This window comes from Mustela nigripes, chromosome 4 (genome assembly GCF_022355385.1).
Source record: "Mustela nigripes isolate SB6536 chromosome 4, MUSNIG.SB6536, whole genome shotgun sequence".
Lineage (NCBI taxonomy): Eukaryota > Metazoa > Chordata > Mammalia > Carnivora > Mustelidae > Mustela > Mustela nigripes.
In genome coordinates, this window is record NC_081560.1 from 167,497,784 (window position 1) to 167,516,665 (window position 18,882).

General features: G+C 39.7%; 1 protein-coding gene across 1 annotated transcript in view; it reads right to left on the bottom strand.

The window, feature by feature from the left end:
* Positions 1–18,882, bottom strand: part of CFAP43 (cilia and flagella associated protein 43) — a 104,002-nt gene that overhangs the window by 9,075 nt on the left and 76,045 nt on the right. Inside the window, exons 28-34 of the mRNA XM_059398512.1 lie at positions 13,758–13,877; positions 10,884–10,991; positions 8,150–8,236; positions 6,369–6,457; positions 3,858–4,071; positions 2,608–2,720; positions 1,264–1,423 (exon numbers count right to left, since the gene is read on the bottom strand). Of these exons, the coding sequence (XP_059254495.1) occupies positions 1,264–1,423; positions 2,608–2,720; positions 3,858–4,071; positions 6,369–6,457; positions 8,150–8,236; positions 10,884–10,991; positions 13,758–13,877 (891 nt within the window). The remainder of the gene's footprint in view (positions 1–1,263; positions 1,424–2,607; positions 2,721–3,857; positions 4,072–6,368; positions 6,458–8,149; positions 8,237–10,883; positions 10,992–13,757; positions 13,878–18,882) is intronic.

Genomic DNA, 18,882 nt, shown 5'->3' on the forward strand with positions numbered 1-18,882 from the left:
AAAAGCAGCTGCCTTCGGCTCAGGTCATGATCCCAGCGTCCTGGGATGGAGTCCCACATCGGGCTCCTTGCTCAGCAGGGAGCCTGCTTCTCCCTCTGTCTCTGCCTGCCACTCAGTCTGCCTGTGCTCACTCTCGCTCCCTCTCTCTCTCTGACAAATAAATAAAATTAAAAAAAAAAAAAAAAAAAACAACCCTGCCAGTCCAGGGAACCTAGCAAACTATCAACAATGAAGGTAAATCAAAGTCAATTTCAGACAAAGAAAAACTCAGGAGAATTTAATACAGGCAAACTTGCAATTCAGTTAAAAGAAGTTCTTTAAGCAGAAGATATATGGTATAAGATAAACACTTTACTCCGCACAAAGATCTCATGAAATAGTGAAAATGAAAGAAAATTGAACATGCTTTCTTCTTATTTTTCATTACTCTAAAAGATAATTATCTAAAGCAAAAATGATGACAGTATTTTGTGGGTTTGGAGTATTTATAAAAGTAAAAGGTATGGCAACATTAGCATGTAATTCTCAAACGGTACAAAATCCCTAAATATTTGGAAATTAAATAACATTTCTAAATAACCCATAAGTCTAAAAGGAAGTTACATGGTAAATTAGAAAATATTTTAAATGTAAAGAAAATGAAAACACAAAATATCAAAATTTGCATAATACAACTACAATCATGCTTACAGACAAATTTATAACATTAAATGCTTATATTAGAAAATAAGCAAGGTTTGAAATCAGTGAGCTAATCTTATCTAAGATTATCATTAGATAATTAGATTGAGCTTAACAAAATGATGGCAAATTAGAATGAAAATTTAACTTTGTAGTGCTGAACTTCTTATACCTTAGAATCATCTGGGAGGCTTTTAAAAAATACCATGCCTCAGGGTGGGGCCTGGACACATTTGTAAAGTTCTTCGGGTGACTCTAATGTACAGCCAGAGTTAGGAAACACTGATTTAACTGAATGAAAATGATTTATCATGGTAATGGAATAATAATGAACAAATTTGGTACAGCAGGTTATATGTTGGCTTTCTTCTTAAAAAATGATAATTATGGGGCGCCTGGGTGGCTCAGTGGGTTAAAGCCTCTGCCTTCAGCTCAGGTCATGATCCCAGGGTCCTGGGATCAAGCCCTGAGCTCTCTGCTCAGTGGGGAGCCTGCTTCCCCCTCCCTCTCTGCCTGCCTCTCTGCCTACTTGTGATCTCTGTCTGTCAAATAAATAAAATCTTTTTAAAAAGTGATAATTACCCGAATCACAGAATTCAAGTCTTCAATTATGTTCTTGTTGATAAGAATTGCATCAGGATACTCCAGCAATAACTGAAAATTTTCCAGCTCCACTTGTCCTTGTTTAAGGAGAACTTGGATTGTCAAATTCAACTGGAATCTCACTTTTTCTTCCTGTAATCTACATTGAAAAAAATTCAAAGTAAGTAGCTGTAATATACTTATATTTCAAACTTCATCTATTATTTGAGAACCTAAAATTCAAACTTAATCTTCAACTTGAATTTCAAACTTAAGCTGAAGGAAAACGCAGAAGATAAACGCAGAATATCTTTTCCTGATGATGAGATTTCTTGGAGGTCTCTATGATACCTCATCTTGTTGATATGGAATTAACTTGGGCTGCTCAAAGAATGGCATGGACAGAAATGCAGTCACAAAGTTTCACTTTATGATTATGAAAAAATTAATGTAACTTTGGTTGTAAGTGGAAAAAAATTGAGATGCTACCAAATAACACAGCTATTGAAGTTCTGACTTTTTAAAAAATATATATTTTATTTATTTATTTGACAAACAGAGATCACAAATAGGCAAAGAGGCAGGCAGAGAGAGGGAGAGGAGGAAGTATGCTCCCTGCTGAAAAGAGAGCCCAATGCAGGACTTGATCCCAGGACCCTGAGATCATGACCTGAGCCAAAGGCAGAGGCTTAAACCACTGAGCCACCCAGACACCCCTAAGTTCTGACTTTATATATTGACTTCTGATATTTTATTAACAATGTTTAATCTGTATGCTACTTATATCTGGCTAAGTCCTGTTCCTCCTAAGAGCCTAAATTTGAGGATGATGTATAATGATGAATTTGGAAACACCAGAGAAGCATTTATCAAGGTAGCTGTAAAAATGGAAAAAGTGAAGCAAAACTTAGAACAGTATCCCAATCACACAACAAAATACAAGCTCTCTTAAAGAAAAAGATATTCGCTGGTTAGTTGCCTATATGGGAATTTCTTGGATACCTGCTTAGTTTTCCACAGAGTTTGCTTGTGTGGCTTGAGCCCGAAAGTGCCGACTAGCAGGAACAAATTCTTTGTACTGTATGTATGTGGAAGGAGCAGGTTAAAAAACAGTAAGGTTTTCCCCAAACTTGCCTCTTTCTAATAGGAGCAATGGAACCTACAGGTAAGTTCCATTCTCAAGCAAGGTCTTTTGTAACAAAATGCCCTTTTTCAAAAAGAATTTATGAAGCCCAGCAAGAGAGACCAGTCCGTGCAGCGAGTAGGCTTTCTCTCCCCATGACAATACAAACTAACTTAGCCCTAGCTTAGACTCTGTGTAAATGAATGAAAAGTTCAAATTACACTATCTGTTCATGTAACACTTTTTCAATTTCCTGTTGCAACTTCTCATCATCCTCTGTTCTCCTCCGGAGGAAAGTTATCATTTCCATTAAGCCAGCTGCTTTCTGCTTTACCTGAAGGAACCAAACCACAACCGTCTTAGAGCATATGGGGCTTTGGAGATAAAACCAAATTAATTTTAAAGAACTTAAGAAAACATAGATGTTTTATTTAGTTACAAAGCCTTAACAAGTCCATTTTTCTATGAGAGTAGTAAAATTTAAATCCCTGCCATTATGTAATATACAGTACCTAAAATTTACATGGCACATTCTGTGAAAATTTTAAAAAATATTCAATTTGCTTCTCACTAAAAACTAAATATGCAAGAAAATATAATTTTCCTTATGTCTTATTTTATAATTTGTTCTCGTCATCTCAGATAAAATGATAAAATTATAGATTCCTGAGCAAAAATATGCCAGTCTGATGTTTGTGGCACTAAATTTAGGGAATTTTGGGCGAGGGGAGGCCCAGGGTAATCAAGGAACAGCAAAAGGAATGAATCTTTTCCTAATTAATACATTCGTAAATTGCTACATTTGCCACATTAAAAAAATATATATTCTAGCAATATAAAGTAAGTTCCAGTGAAATATATTCTAATCTGTGCAAAAAGGGCTGAGGACAACTCAAGACCAGGGCAGAGAGAAAGGCAGTTGTATCTATGACAGTGCTGGCCAAGAGAAATACAATGTGAGCCACAAATTCGAACCACATATTTAATTTTCAATTTTGCAGGAGTCACATCATAAAAAGTGAAATGAAACAGGTGAAACTAATTTCACTAATACATTTTATTTAATACAATTTATCATTTTAACTGTAATGAATATAAAAAAAATGTTGAGACATTTCCATTCCTTTTTCATAATAAGACTGCTAAATCTATGTCTATTTTCTACTTACAACATGTCTCAATCAGAACTGGCTACATTATTTTAAGTAAATAATAACCATATGTGGCTAGGGGCAACTATTTTGGACAACATGGGCTTATAAGTATACACCTATACGTAGCCCTCAATATCATTAAGGTTAATATTTTATCTCATCGATATTATTACTAGTATTACTAACTACTACCCTAGCAGGAAAACCTAAATAATTAGCATTTCTGGAAGCTGTGATCACTAGAAACTACATATTTGATATTAGTACACTAAGTGAAATAAAATTGAAATGTAGTAAAATAAAATGTTACTATATACTTTATGTTCATTTTCCACTTTCACTCGTCTGGTCACGCAGAAATGATCCCATACTGAGGGGTCCAAGCCTTCGGGCATGTTATTAATATTGTCCAAGTCATCCATGGCTTTCATTAACTGGGCAAATGCATCCTTATTCAATTTCCCAGATTCTGGTCGCTCTCCAAAAGGCACAATACCGGCCGTATCTGAGTGCATTTTTTGTTTGTGAATCCTGGTATTACCAATAAAAATCCATCATCCTTTCATATTCTCACACACAAGAAATCAGTCTTAAATTAGACAACTCTTAGCATCAGTATGACATTGTATGACGTTTTCTTTTGGCAAGTGGAGGCTGGTGGGTGGATTTTTCCAAAGAGAAAAGCACCCACTTTGACCTTCCATACTCCCTGGATGCCCAGGTATGACCTTGGCTGGCCTATTGATGTCCCTGACGGTTGTCAGCACTGGCAGCTTTACCTGCACTAAAGAAATCTCCCTTCTGTGTATTTTAAGCAGGCAAGTAAATGCCCAAGGGGAGTGTGGATAATCCCTGGTTATGTCCCACATATTCTCTTCTAGTATCCTTTTTGCAGCTGAGTAGCCTGGAATATATCTGATATAAACTGGAGAAGCACCTTTTAAAATCTACATTAAAGATGCAGCCGGGGCGCCTGGGTGGCTCAGTGGGTTAAGCCTCTGCCTTCAGCTCAGGTTATGATCCCGGGGTCCTGGGATTGAGCCCCGCATCGGGCTCTCTGCTCCGCGGGGAGCCTGCTTCCCTTCCTCTCTCTCTGCCTGCCTCTCTGCCTACTTGTGATCTCTCTCTGTCAAATAAATAAATAAAAATCTTTAAGAAAAAATAAAAGATGTAGCCAACCAAGGATTTGTACCAGACACTTATTATCTGGAAGCTTTACAATATGCTGTGAAGTTACTATTGTTATCCTCTTTCTCTAGATGAAGAAAGCCTGAGAGAAGCTATTGGTCCAAGACCACAGGTCTGATAGATGGTAGAGTTAGGATTTAAAGCTAATTCTGTTTGACAATAAAGCTTATGCTCTTTCCACTGCTGCCTCCCAATATGTGGGAAGTGTTTCTTTCTTCATAAGACTTATTATGACTCATACCTTTAAAAATAGGGAAACCAAGATATGAATCATGTTTTAGGTTGAATTTCCTGGGTTGCATGTAACCTGTTAAAAGTTACAGAATGAGTTTGTATCTTAGACAAATATGAGCCTATACCTTTGTAACAAATTCCATGGCTTCTAGCTTATCTTCCATTGAAATTTACGGAAATCTGAGTATGTAAAACTTTGGAAATCTGTGAAATGAATTCTAATGCTACTCTGAGTATAAAAAACCCTGATAATTTTTGAATGCTTTTTGATAATGGTTATTTTCAATCATTTATATTGGCATTTTCCAAACTTTGTCTTGAACACAATCATGTGATATGCAGAGAGAGCATGCATGTGTACATGGGTGGGAGCGGGGAGGGGCAGAGGGAGAGGGAGAGAATTTTTTTTTTAAGATTTGTTTATTTATTTGACCGAGAGAGAGACAGAGAAGGAACACAAGCAGGGGGAGTAGGAGAGGGAGAATCAAGCTCCCCTGAGCAGGGAGCCCGACGTGCGGCTCATGATCATGGGATCATGACATGAGCTGAGGGCAGATGCTTAATGACTGAGCCACCCAGGCACCCCAGTGCCTACACTCAGTGCTGAGCCTGACTTGGGGCTCAATCACATGACCTGGGCCAAAATCAGGTGTCAGATGCTTAACCAACTGAGACGTCCAGACGCCCCTCTATTTTTTATACTTGATGATCCAAAGGCCAAAAACAAGTTCTGAGAAGTTCTTTAGTAAACTGTTTAACCTTTTCTTTTAACCCAGGATTTTCTCAAACACATTTTGTCCTGGTAGCCTTTTACATGTAATTCCAGTTCATACAAAAAGGGCCTCGGGGCGCCTGGGTGGCTCAGTGGGTTAAGCCGCTGCCTTCGGCTCAGGTCATGATCTCAGGGTCCTGGGATCGAGTCCCACATCGGGCTCTCTGCTCAGCAGGGAGCCTGTTTCCTCCTCTCTCTCTCTGCCTGCCTCTCTGCCTACTTGTGATCTCTCTCTGTCAAATAAATAAATAAAATCTTTAAAAAAAAAAAAAAATTAAAAAAAAAAAAAAGGGCCTCATATTTGCTAGAACACACCTTGGGAAAAACTATAGATCTGTATACCATCAATATTTTAAGAGGAATTAATTTCACAGGAGTATGATAGCACAATGCTTACTTAGATACTTAACTTCTTGAATAATGAAATTATTTTACTTCATTGTTTACCTTAAGATGTATGAATAGTCTAAAAAACCCCTGAGTTATAATAAAGACACTTGAACGTTTTCACATAAAAGATGTTACACTGAATATTTCTATCTAGTTGGGATTGAAAAAGCCAAAATCTAACAACACTTCTCTTCATTTATGAACTTTTTTTTCTCGGAAAAATGATAGTAAAGGAGAAACAAACCTTGGCCGGCGTTTAAAAAGTTTATAGAGTGTATCCACCTGATGGCTGGGAATTTCGGAAAATTCTTTTTTAAAGCTGCGATCCAGAACCTAAGGATAGAGAGATTATTGCTTGGATTGCAATCTTTTCAGAAGCCCTTTCTTTGTTGACAATACTTTTCAAAATATAGGACTGAATCACTTTGATTTTAAAAAATCCATGAAAATTTGGTTTGTAAAGTAGACTTATTTGAGGGTCATACTTGCTATGCAAGGATCTTTAAAGATTTATTTTGAATAGGAAGTATCTCTGTGAATTACAAATATTATTTCATATAAGGTTCTAGAAATCATTCAGAACTAAAATTTCACAAAATAATATTTACCAGTAAAATATGCAAGGGATTCTATTCTATTCTTTATGTTTTTTCTATCCTGTTTTTTTCCATTATAAAACTACTGGTCATACATATGATCCAATAATTCCACTAAAATATTAACCCAAGGGATATGAAAACACTAATTCAAAAAGATATATGCATCCCTATGTTTACTGCAGCATTATTTATAGCAGCCAAATTTTGGAAGCAATATAAGTGTCCATCAATAGAGGAATGGATAAATATTATATGATGGCATATTACTCAGCCATAAAAAGAATGAAATCTTGTCATTTGCAACAACAAATGGACCTAGAGGGACCTAGAGGATATCATGCTAAGTGAAGTAGATCAGCCAGAAAAAGATGAATGAATTCACTTATAAATGGAAATAAGAAAACAAATGAACAAAGAAAAAAAGTATGAAAAACCATACTCTTTTTTTTTAATTTTTTATTTTTTATAAACATATATTTTTATCCCCAGGGGTACAGGTCTGTGAATCACCAGGTTTACACACTTCACAGCACTCACCAAAGCACATACCCTCCCCAATGTCCATAATCCCACCCCCTCCTCCCAAACCCCCTCCCCCCAGCAACCCTCAGTTTGTTTTGTGAGATTAAGAGTCACTTATGGTTTGTCTCCCTCCCAATCCCATCTTGTTAACCATATTCTTAAATATAGAGAACAAACTGATGGTTACCACAGGGGAGATGGGTGGGGGGTATTAGGTGAAATAGGTCATGGGGATTAAGAATATACTTATCATGACCTATACATAATGCATAGAACTGAGCAATATTAGAATTGTTGAATCATTATATTATACATCTGAAATTAATATAATACCATACGCTAATTATGTTGGAATTAAGTTTTATTTATTTTTTTAAAGATTTTATTTATTTGATAGAGAGAGCACAAGTAGACAGAGAGGCAGGCAGAGAAGGGGGGGGGGGAAGCAGGCTCCCTGCTGAGCAGAGAGCCTAATGTGTGGCTCCATGCGGGGCTCGATCCCAAGACCCTGAGATCATGACCTGAGCTGAAGGCAGAGGCTTAACCTACTGAGCCACCCAGGTGCCCCTGGAATTAAGTTTTAAAAAATTCTGTTCATAGCCAACTAAATTGATTGCATGACCAACTAGTGGGGACCGCAACTTAAAGTTTGAGAAGCCCTAAGGTCTAGATGAGTGCTCTCTTTTTCTGTACAAGGGAAAATTTAAACCAGACAAGTTACAGAAATTTATTTTACATACTGATTATCAGAAATATACAATGGCTCAGAGTGAAGTTCACTGATAACTGAAAATTGTAGCAGGATATAATCTATGAGGAAGTTAAATTATATTCCTTTTAATCTTCCCTAAATTGAAGCAGCAATGCTATTGCATTGGTGAATGGGTAAGACAAGAGTTCTCACTTTGTCTTCTGCCAACAAGTTGTCATAGTGTTCCTTGTACACATCAAGGTCTTCTCTGGCTTTCTGGATGGCCTCTGAAGTCTGGTTCTACAATAACATCAACAAGAGGCAAATGGAACTGAGTTTTTTCAGGATAAACAAACATACTGGGATACTAAGAATAAGAAATTTCCTAATACAAGATAAATGTATCAGTGAGATATCCATTACGGATAACATTTATAGCAGAAAATATATCAGTTGGAGACTTTGAAAGAAAAAACATCTAATCACCTGTTTCTTTTTTTTATATAATGTATTTTTTTAAAGATTTTATTTGACAGACAGAGATCACAAGTAGGCAGAGAGGCAGGCAGAGAGAGAGGGGGAAGCAGGCCCCCCGCCAAGCAGAGAGCCCCATGTGGGGCTCAATCCCAGGACCCTGAGATCATGAAGGCAGAGGCTTTACCCACTGAGCCACCCAGGCGCCCCTAATCACCTATTTCTAAGTACAACCAGCTATGTGAGTGTGTAGGTGACTGTGGAGCAAGGAAGTCTGATGATGAAATTGCACAGACTTGGGATTCACATGGCCTGGCATCTGAGAAATTGAATATATAAACAGATAATGGCCAGACCATATATACAAACAGAACTCTGACCCACAACCCCTGTAGCAACTAGCTGGGAAACTAAACCATATCCTCAGCAGCGATCAATACCAGACTGTCAGGATTTCATCAGTAACTTTCAGCCTTTCCTAATTTTTGCCACAATTTCCAGTTACGACCAAACAGAGAAAACCGAATATGCTCCTCAGATTAATCACATAGGTTGCCTTGTCTTCTAACTAACTCGCCCCTGGCTTCCCTATGCCAACAACTTTTTTTTTTTTTTTTTTTAAGATTTTATTTATTTGACAGACAGAGATTACAAGTAGGCAGAGAGGCAGGCAGAGAGAGAGGAAGGGAAGCAGGCTCCCCGCTGAGCAGAGAGCCCGATGCGGGGCTTGATTCTAGGATCCTGGGATCATGACCTGATCCGAAGACAGAGGCTTCAACCCACTGAGCCACCCAGGTGCACCCCCCTTTTCTTAAGATTTTATTTACTTATTTCACAGAGAGAGACAGAGCACAAGCAAGCATGAGTGGGGGCAGGGGAAGCAGAGGGAAAGGGAGAAGCTGACTCCCCACTGAGCAGGGAGCCCCCTGGGGCTTGATTCCAGGACCCCAGGATCACAACCTGAGCCAAAGGCAGATGCTTAACCAACTGAGCCACCCAGGCGCCCTCCCACCCCCCTGCCAGCAACTTCTAATCAGAGTGAACCTGAAGCCTTCTTTTCTTTCCATTTTATAGCTTTCCCAGCCCTGTGTCTGCCTTTCAGTGTCCACCAAACACAAGTGATGGTGGCTGACTTTTAAACTCTTATCAAGTTCTGAATAAATAGTCTGCTTATTCTTATTTGGATGGTCTTTATTTATTTTCACTGTTCCAATTCCTGCTCTAATGGGTGACAGGCATGTTACCAGCATCTCTGAGATGGTCTCCTCACCCATGAAAGAAATCCGGTTCCTTACAGGGTTGTTATGAGTAGGGCTGCATTCATAACTTGAAGCAAAAACTAACTTCATATGTCATATATATGATACCTTAAATCATTCATTCATAAATGTTCTTTATTAATACTACTAATAAAAGCTGAATCTTTTGTTTTGTTTTATTATTATTATTAATTTATTTTTTAATCAGAGAGAGTGAGCACAAGTAGGGGGAGTGGCAGGCAGAAGGTGAAGCAGGCTTCCCACTGAGCAAGGAGCCAGATGAGGGACTTGATCCCAGGACATTAGGATCATGACTGAGCTAAAGGCAGCTGCTTAACCAGCTGAGCCCCCCAAGCCACCCAGGTGTCCAAAATTGTTTTGAAAAATATTATGTGACAAGCATTTTGCATTCATTTCATCTTTAATGAAACATATCTATTCATGCTATTTACTAGAGTTTTCCTGAATACAACAGTTTTTCATTCTATAAGCTAACACATTACTTACATGTTTAGTAAAACGTAGGGTTCCAAATGATCCAGAGAGAACAATATTCCCAGAGCAGAGCTTGCATAACCTAAAAGGTTTACGCCTTGTCCAAGGTCCCACAGTGTCACAGCCAGTCAGTGGTTAAAAGTGGGTCCTTTCAACCATGAAGCTATGTGGCATTTTATAAACCATATGTCATATGAAAGCCACATGGTTCTTTTGACTAAATGATGACAGATGCAGAATCCCATAACTTCAGTAACAGATAAGAGCGGGTGCTTTCCCGGACCCTGGAGCCCAGTCCCTGACCAGGAGCCAAGGAACACACCCAGCTGAGAGGAATGTGAAAGAAAGGGAGGGTCTAGACGTGTGACTTCTTGTTTTGTGTGTGTGTGCGTGCGTGTGTGCGTGCGCGCACGTGTGTGTTTATTTTTTAACATATATAGATTTTATTTATTTGTTTGGGAGAGAGCGAACATGAGCAGGGGGAGGGGCAAAAGGAGAGGGACAAGTAGACTCTTGTGCTGAGCTCCACCTGACCTGAGGCCGGACACAAGGCTTGATCCCAGAACCCCAGGCTCGATCCCAGGACCCCAAGACCATGACCTGAGCTAAAGGGAGACACTTAACCGATTATGATACCCAGGCGCTCCTGAGAGCTTGTTAAACAAGGAGCATGTCTGTCAGAAAATCCTTTTATTCAAGGTATCAGGTCCTATCCTTACTTTCTCCTCCTGCTTCCTTGTAAGGTAGTTGTTTAGGAATGCTTCTCTGGAGCTTATTTCTTCGTCCAACAGTAAAGAAAATACAAGATTATTTATTTTCAGTTCCTCCTGTAGAAATATTTAAAAAGGTGATCAGTATATCTATTTGAGAAAGGATTTTCTGCTGAGGGTCATAGACTTGACACTCATCGAACAGGTTAATCACATACAAATAAGAGAATTCTTTTTAAGAAAAAGGGAATATACACTGTGGCACTAATGACTCAGTTATTTTAACTCTTCTTTTCATTGTAAGATAAAACATACACAGAAAAATACATAAGACCATGTATAGTTTAATGAGTTATTATAAAGGTAAAACATACTTGGGATCACCACACCGTTCAGGAAATAGAACTTTTCCATCCCAGAAGTCCCTTCCATGTGTCCCCTTCACAGTCTCAACCCTGGTAATAACTACTTCCCCGACATTCATAATAATCACTCCCTTGTGTTTATGGTTTTATTATCCACGTAGATCTCTGTAGGCACTACAGCATCACTGGTTCATTTAAAAATTGTCACATTTTACAAAATCTCTTATAATCCAATTTCTCTTGCACCCCCTTCCTTTCCTCACATTTTCTTGCAGTTTTACCTAGTCTGGGTTTTGAAATCTGCATACTTACAGTGATTTCATCAGTATCCTTCCTGTCATGTACTTCCTGAAAACTGGCAGCTGATCAGAGGCCTGATCAGACACATATTTGATCCTTTTGGCAATACTGTAGGTGATACTATGTTCTTTGATCAGTACACATATAATATTCGCGATGTTAGTAACTGTAGACACTCCATGCCCAGGCCCATTAATCTATGGAGAATTGCAGGATGGTGATATTCTATTCCTATCATTCCTTTTTCACTTATTAAAATTCTTTTATAAATAGACCGATGCTTCTCCTTATTTGCAATGTAGTTACCTAGTAGTACAGTTCACATAGGAAGGTGGAATCAGTACTTGATGGTCTCTCTTCATTAGTTTTTACATAATGAATTTGTTGTTATCCTCTGCAGGTGAATTATAGGCATTCTTCTTTTTAAAATAATCACAAACTAACAAATTTAAACAACTTTTGTGGGTTTCAGATAATGGCAATGACTATCATTATTGAATCTTAAATTATTCCTTTTAGGGGCTTTTATTTTTTATTTTTTAAAGATTTTTATTTATTTATTTGACAGAGAGAGATCACAAGTAGGGAAGAGAGGCAGGCAGAGCACAGTAGTGGAAGCAGGCTCCCTGCTGAGCAGAGCCCCCAATGCAATGTGGGGCTCCATCCCAGGACCCTGGGATCATGACCTGAGCCGAAGGCAGAGGCTTTAACCCACTGAGCCACCCAGGTGCCCTAGGGGAGCTTTTGGATATCCTTTGGATAATACCTGCTAGTCTTTGACAGTTTCCTCATTATCTTGTATGAAAAGATGTTCTGAGCTCGTCTTTTTAAAATAACAGCTTTAATAAAAATACATTATATGTTTATAAAAAAATTAAAAATGTAAAAAAAATAACAGCTTTATTAAGACATATTTCATAAATCATTCATTTCATACAAGTCAGGGTTCATCCATGTTGTACTGCGTATTAGTACTTTTTATTGCCAAATAATATTCCATTATATGGATAAGCCATATTTTATTTAACTATATGTAGTTGTTGGACATTTAGATTGTTTCTATTTTGGGGGGCATTAGGACTAATGTGGTCCTTATGACTAGTGCTAGGGCATTTATTCCCAATGTCCTCCCACTCAACTACCATATACACACTCGTTCCCTGTGGGGCCAATGGTTATGTTCTGTCTAAGGTCACGACTCCTGAGGGGGCAGGCCCTCTCTCAAGGCCACAGGTCTTGCTGGGTCCTGGTAGCAGATCCCTTCCTTTGCCTCTTTAGCTCTAGATAATTGCCTTCCTGCTATTTCTAATTTCTAAGTTTTCACCATTCCTTGATGTTTCCCCTCAACCCTGAGAGTCCTTTCATTAAACCCTCTTAAATGTAACTCTTTCAATGTACCATTCCTGTTGGGACCCTGAGGACAGAGACAACAACCTAGGGGTTGGGAACCTAGAGGTTCTCTCTCTTCTCTCGTCTTTCTTGCCTGACCCGCTTGCTTTGGGAGAGACATATAAATTTTTGAAATCTGGTATTTCTCGAAATATCATTATTCTCCTCTTATACTCAGTTGATAGTCTGACCAGGAATAGAAGCCAATGTTAGGAATAATTTTTTCTCAGAATTTAGAGGCTTTAGTCTTTGATCTTCTTGCTTCTAGTTACTGTATACTTCATTTATATTCTTCCTGCCGGATCAAATTAAGCCAGGATTTCTCATCGTATCTTTTGGGGGGCAAGTGGATTATTCATTCATTTAACATGTAGTATGAGCCCAGTCCTTTGTTATTTGCTGGAGATAAAGGAATGAATAAGACAGACTTCATGGAACTGATAGTTTTGGGAGCATTAAAAAGTAATCTCACATAAATTAAAATTCAGTTGCAGTAAGTTTTAGAAAGTAAAAGAGCAGAGCATATATTAGGAGGCTCCAGCCTAGTCTTGAGGAGCTGGCTTGTAAGCTGGGGCCTGCCGTACACAGTTGAGTAGACAGGCCAGGAGGCAGAGCTGGAAGGAAGGAGCACTGACGTGAGCTTGAGGCACCAGAGGAGGAAGCATGGCAGTGAGGGGGAGGGTGGCACAGGAGAGGCTGGAGCAGGAAACAGGTCAGCATGAGCTAGAACATGGTGCCAGAAAGGCTGTTGGGTTTTTTTCCTAAGAACAAAGAGGGGCCCTGGAGGTTCCATAAAAGAAAGGGCCCTGTAAGTAAAGCTTTTACTTACCTGGTTGACAACCATCTCCGCCTTCACTCTCCTTTCAAAGAGTCTTTTCAAATGTTCATCAAAATTCTGTGTGCTTTCTTGAATGGAGTTTTGAAGTTTCTTCATTTCTGCCTCCAATGACTGAAAAGAAGTCGATAACAAAGTTAACATTTAGGAACATCAAATGCTCCAAGGAAGGGGTGTTCATATTTTGCTGCGAGGGAGGGGCAGGGGGAGGATAGGCCTTGGGAAGAATCCTGGGTACATTTCACCTTCTTTAATCAGAGATGTTTCACTTAGATCTCTAATATATTTTGAATCTGAGATTTTTTTTTGACAGAGATCACAAGTAGGCAGAGAGGCAGGCAGAGATATGGGGGGGGGGAGGCAGGCTCCCCGCCAAGCAGAGAGACTGATTTGGGGGCTCGATCCCAGGACCCTGGGATCATTAACCCACTGAGGCACCCAGGTGCCCCAAATCTGAGATTTTTGTTTTAAGAAGGTTACATTGGGGGGGGGATAACTAACCATGGCTAATGGTGCAGGCAGAGATAGGCCTGTAAAACAAAATCTCTGGTGGTACATCACTGACAGGAACACTATATGAATCATGTTGTATCCTCAGTGCTCCACATGAGGAGATATGACATTGGTTTGTTTCACTATTGGTGATGTTAACTGTGGTCACTTGGTTAAGTAGTGTCTGCCAGTTTCTCTACTGTACAGTTACTGTTTTTCCATTTGTAATTAATTTGTGGGAGGATACTTAGAAACCATGTAAAAATCTCATTCCTCATCAAACTTTTATCCACCAGTTTTAGCGTCCACTGATAATACTTACTTGAATAAATTATTAAGATAATGGTAATAATATTATTATTTTAAATTTACTTTAAAAAGCCAAGTTCTGGAGTGCCTGGGGGGGGGGGGGCTCAGGTGGTTGTGTCCAGCTCTTTTAAAAAATTTTTATTTACTTCTATTTTAAAATTATTTTATTATTATGTTCAATTAGCCCATATTTAGTACATCATTAATATGTCCAGCTCTTGATTTCAGCTCAGGTCATAATGTCAGGGTCATGAGACAGCCCTGCATCAGGCTTCATGCTGGGTGTGGAGCCTGTTAAGATTTTCTCTCTCTCCCTCCTTCTGCCCCTCCCCCACTCCTCTTGCACACAAGTGTGTGCATGTGTGCTCTCCCACTCTCTCTCTTTCTTTAAGTTAAAAAAAAGCCAAGTTCTGTCTATGCTGGTTTAATGGAGAGAGGGACTAATTCTGGGAAGGTGATGGAATGAGTTTAGCAAAATGTAGAGGCACTTGACACAAGGATAAACACCACTCACATTAAGCTAATTAAGCAATGAGAAAACATTAAAATAAAACAAATACAGGAAAAGCACACTGCAGGGTCAGTTTGCTTCTCACAATTTATGACACAATCTCATAGAAATGGAAAAAATCCCAAAGACTGTGGGCCCAGTAGTTATGTATCAAGGCCATGTGTTCCTGGACAATGGAAGCGTCATCACATGGCAAATGACCAAAGTCTCAGCCTGCTGAAATCAGATGGTCCAAGGGTCCAAAGCCCACCGTTCTCTCCAGTCTGAAAGGAACTCTCTCAGTGTTAGAATGGCGTTTTGTTCTGTGCTTCAAATGCCACTGCATTTGGAAGGGGTGTTCATATTGGAAGGGGTCCCCCTGCTTCTCTTAGGCTCTTCTCATGTGCTTTTCCATCTGGCTGATCTCCATTCTCTGCTCTTCAACCTGTCATTTTTCTCATTCTTCCAACTCGAGCATAAAAGCCACTTTTTCAAGTGAACCTCCCTTGGGTCCTGTTTCAGGCACTACCTTGAGTCTTAGAAGCAAAACGTGGAACAGGATTCCGGTGTATGCAATTATAGGAGGGAGTACTTTTTCAGAGACACCTGTAAAATGTGGAAGGGGAAGCAGGCAGGGAAGGGGCAGTAGCTGAGCATCAATGTCTCTTAGATGGCCCAGTCTTTACCTGATTCCTAGGGCTCAAGGGCAATGGAGAGCTCTGCTGAGCTGTCCCAATTTGGGCCAACTGGGCGGGACTTCTCTATCCTCATCTCTTCAGTCAGTTACAGGCTTTTCTGAATAGGGGCAGTAGGTATAACCTGGTATGCTCTAACAAGGATGCCCCCTTGATGAGCCAAGGACAAGGCATCAGAGGTCTCAGGTTTGAGCTTTTAGCTGCAGTATGCACGCAGTGAGGGGACAGGCATGCCAGCCTGAAAAGGGGACCTCATGAAAACCAATGGCCCCAATCTACATCTGTGCCTCTATGTTTACTGTCATAGATGGTACCTGAACTTGTCCATTCTGATTCATCATACTGCAGTTAAAGAACTATTTTGTGAATGTCCAGTTAATGTGTAACATCCTTCCCTCAAGGCAATGAGCACCAGGAGGGGGCAGGGCTGTGTCTGTCTATTTAGCAAGTGTTCCTTGGGACCTGACACAGTGGCCAGCACATAATGGGAACCAAAGGAATATTTGTTAAACAACTGGGTGTCACTTTTCTTCAAACATTCCTGGGAAAATCTAATTTTAACTAAAACTGTATCAGATGCTGCAAAATGAGAAGCAGGGGAGATGAAAGGTGGGAGACTCAATAGGAGGGTATGGATGAACAATGCGGAATCCATTAGACCAAGAATTTATCACTTAGATCTCCTTTCCAATGCAAGCTCTAGTTCCCCATACCTATGTATATTTATTCATTTGCTCAGTCCTACAATATACATATAATACCTCTACCAAAAGCAAAACATCATGGCAGGTTTTAAGATTTCTTTGCACCTTGGGGTGCCTGGATGGCTCAGTGGGTTAAAGCCTCTGCCTTCAGCTCAGGTCATGATCCCAGGGTCCTGGGATGGAACCCCGCATTGGGCTCTCTGCTCAGTGGGAAGCCTGCTTCCTCCTCTCTCTCTGCCTACTTGTGATCTCTGTCTGTCAAATAAATAAATAAACTCTTTAAAAAAAAAGATTTCTTTGCACCTCTTCTTGTTCTTAGGATATATATCATGGAGGGCAGGTCATCTGCACATTATATTCAGAATTTATTTGGACTAATCCTTTCTTTTCCCTTTGGTGTGAATAATATTATCAACTTAAGGGACAGAATAAAATCGACAATTTTTTTTAAAGTTTCTTTTTCTTTTCTTTTTTTTTTTTTTTTAAAGATTTTATTTATTTATGAGAGAGAGCGAGAACGAGCACAGGCAGACAGAGTGGAAGGCAAAGTCAGAGGGAGAAGCAGGCTCCCCGCGGAGCAAGGAGCCCGATGTGGGACTCGATCCCAGGACACTGGGATCATGACCTGAGCCGAAGGCAGCTGCTTAACCAACTGAGCCACCCAGGCGTCCCTAAAATCAACATTTTTGACAAGATCCCCCAGGTGGTATGGACTAAGCTGGGGGTAGGGAAATGGAATAGAATCACCAAACAGCCTAAAGACCCAGTAAAGATAAGGTCATTAGAGGGAAAGCTGTGTTTTTTTCTTTACCCACTGTGTGGTGCCTGGTGCAGGTGCAGAGAAAGAAGGCTGAGTACTGGCTTTGCCACGGCTGGCTTCTACCTGAGGGCGACCACAGAGCAGGGAGGTGAGAGTGTAGGCACCAGACTATTTCAAAATATGAGACCATGGAGTAAATGCCACCCACCACCTTAGCCATCTACACTTCCTAACTGCTTGAAATTTTTACTGCGTTCAAGACTGCTCATTTTGGCTTTTCGGGAAATACCATCTTAGGATGAAATGTGAGGGCACTGTTAGAGCACTGTGGTGAATAAAAATGGGAACAGGTTACAATCGGTCCAAAGGAGTTGCTCAGGATACACAGCCACAATAAGGCTGAAAAACTGCCCTGCCTCAGACAATGCCATGATTTTACCTTCTTCACAGAGGAATAGATGTTTTTTATTTGGTTGTATACCATCAGCTTTTATATATCTATTATAATTGTAAACAATTTTATTTTTTCCTTTTTCTTCTTAAAAAATTAATATATAATGTATTATTTGTTTCAGGAATACAGGTCTGTGAATTTAGGGAATTTTTTTTTTAAGATTTTATTTATTTATTTGACACAGAGAGAGATCACAGGTAGGCAGAGAGGCAGGCAGAGAGAGAGAGGGAAGCAGGCTCTCTGCTGAGCAGAGAGCCCGATGCGGGACTCGATCCCAGGACTCTGAGATCATGACCTGAGCTGAAGGCAGCGGCTTAACCCACTGAGCCACCCAGGCACCCCAAATTTTAGGGAATTTTAATGTGGGAACGTCTCTTTGTGATGCAAGGAGATAACAGCAGGAGAACTGCTTCGCAAATATCTCAGGCTAGAACTGTAAAGTATGTGCTATTGATTGTGTTATTCTTCGGTCAAGTCCTTTCCCTGAGACTGAGAGGAAATCAAGCAAGAGTTATTACTGAACTCTAACAGATGTAGAAGATACAGAGCAGTGCCTAGAATGTATGCTAATAGATGTTCATTAAACATTTGAAGAATGAATGGAGGACCAAATGAACTCTGACAATCTGGGAAATGTTGAAATCAATAAGAACTGTAAAAAAAAAACAAACACACATTGTAATACATTCTTTCTGTTTTAAATTGTGTTAACTTGGGGCCCCTGTGTGGCTCAGGTCATGATCCCAGGGTCCTCCCTGCTCAGCAGGGAGCCTGCTTCCTCCTGTCTCTCTGCCTGCCTCTCTGCCTACTTGTGATCTCTCTGTCAAATAAATAAATAAAATCTTTAAAAACAAACAAATAAATAATTTGTGTTAGCTCTTCAAAGTTATCTCTACCCAATTCCCCAAATTCTCTTGAGAATGTAAGTTGAGGGGCACCTGGGTGGCTCAGTGGGTTAAGCCACTGCCTTCGGCTCAGGTCATGATCCCAGGGTCCTGGGATCGAGTCCCGCATTGGGCTCTCTGCTCTGCAGGGAGCCTGCTTCCTCCTCTCTCTCTGCCTGCTTCTCTGCCTATTTGTGATCTCTGTCTGTCAAATAAATAAATAAAATCTTTAAAAAAAAAAAAAGAATGTAAGTTGAAACAGTACCCTTAAGCTACTAACAACACTGAGGGAATAAAGAACACTTAATTTGAAGAGATACTGAAACAAAGT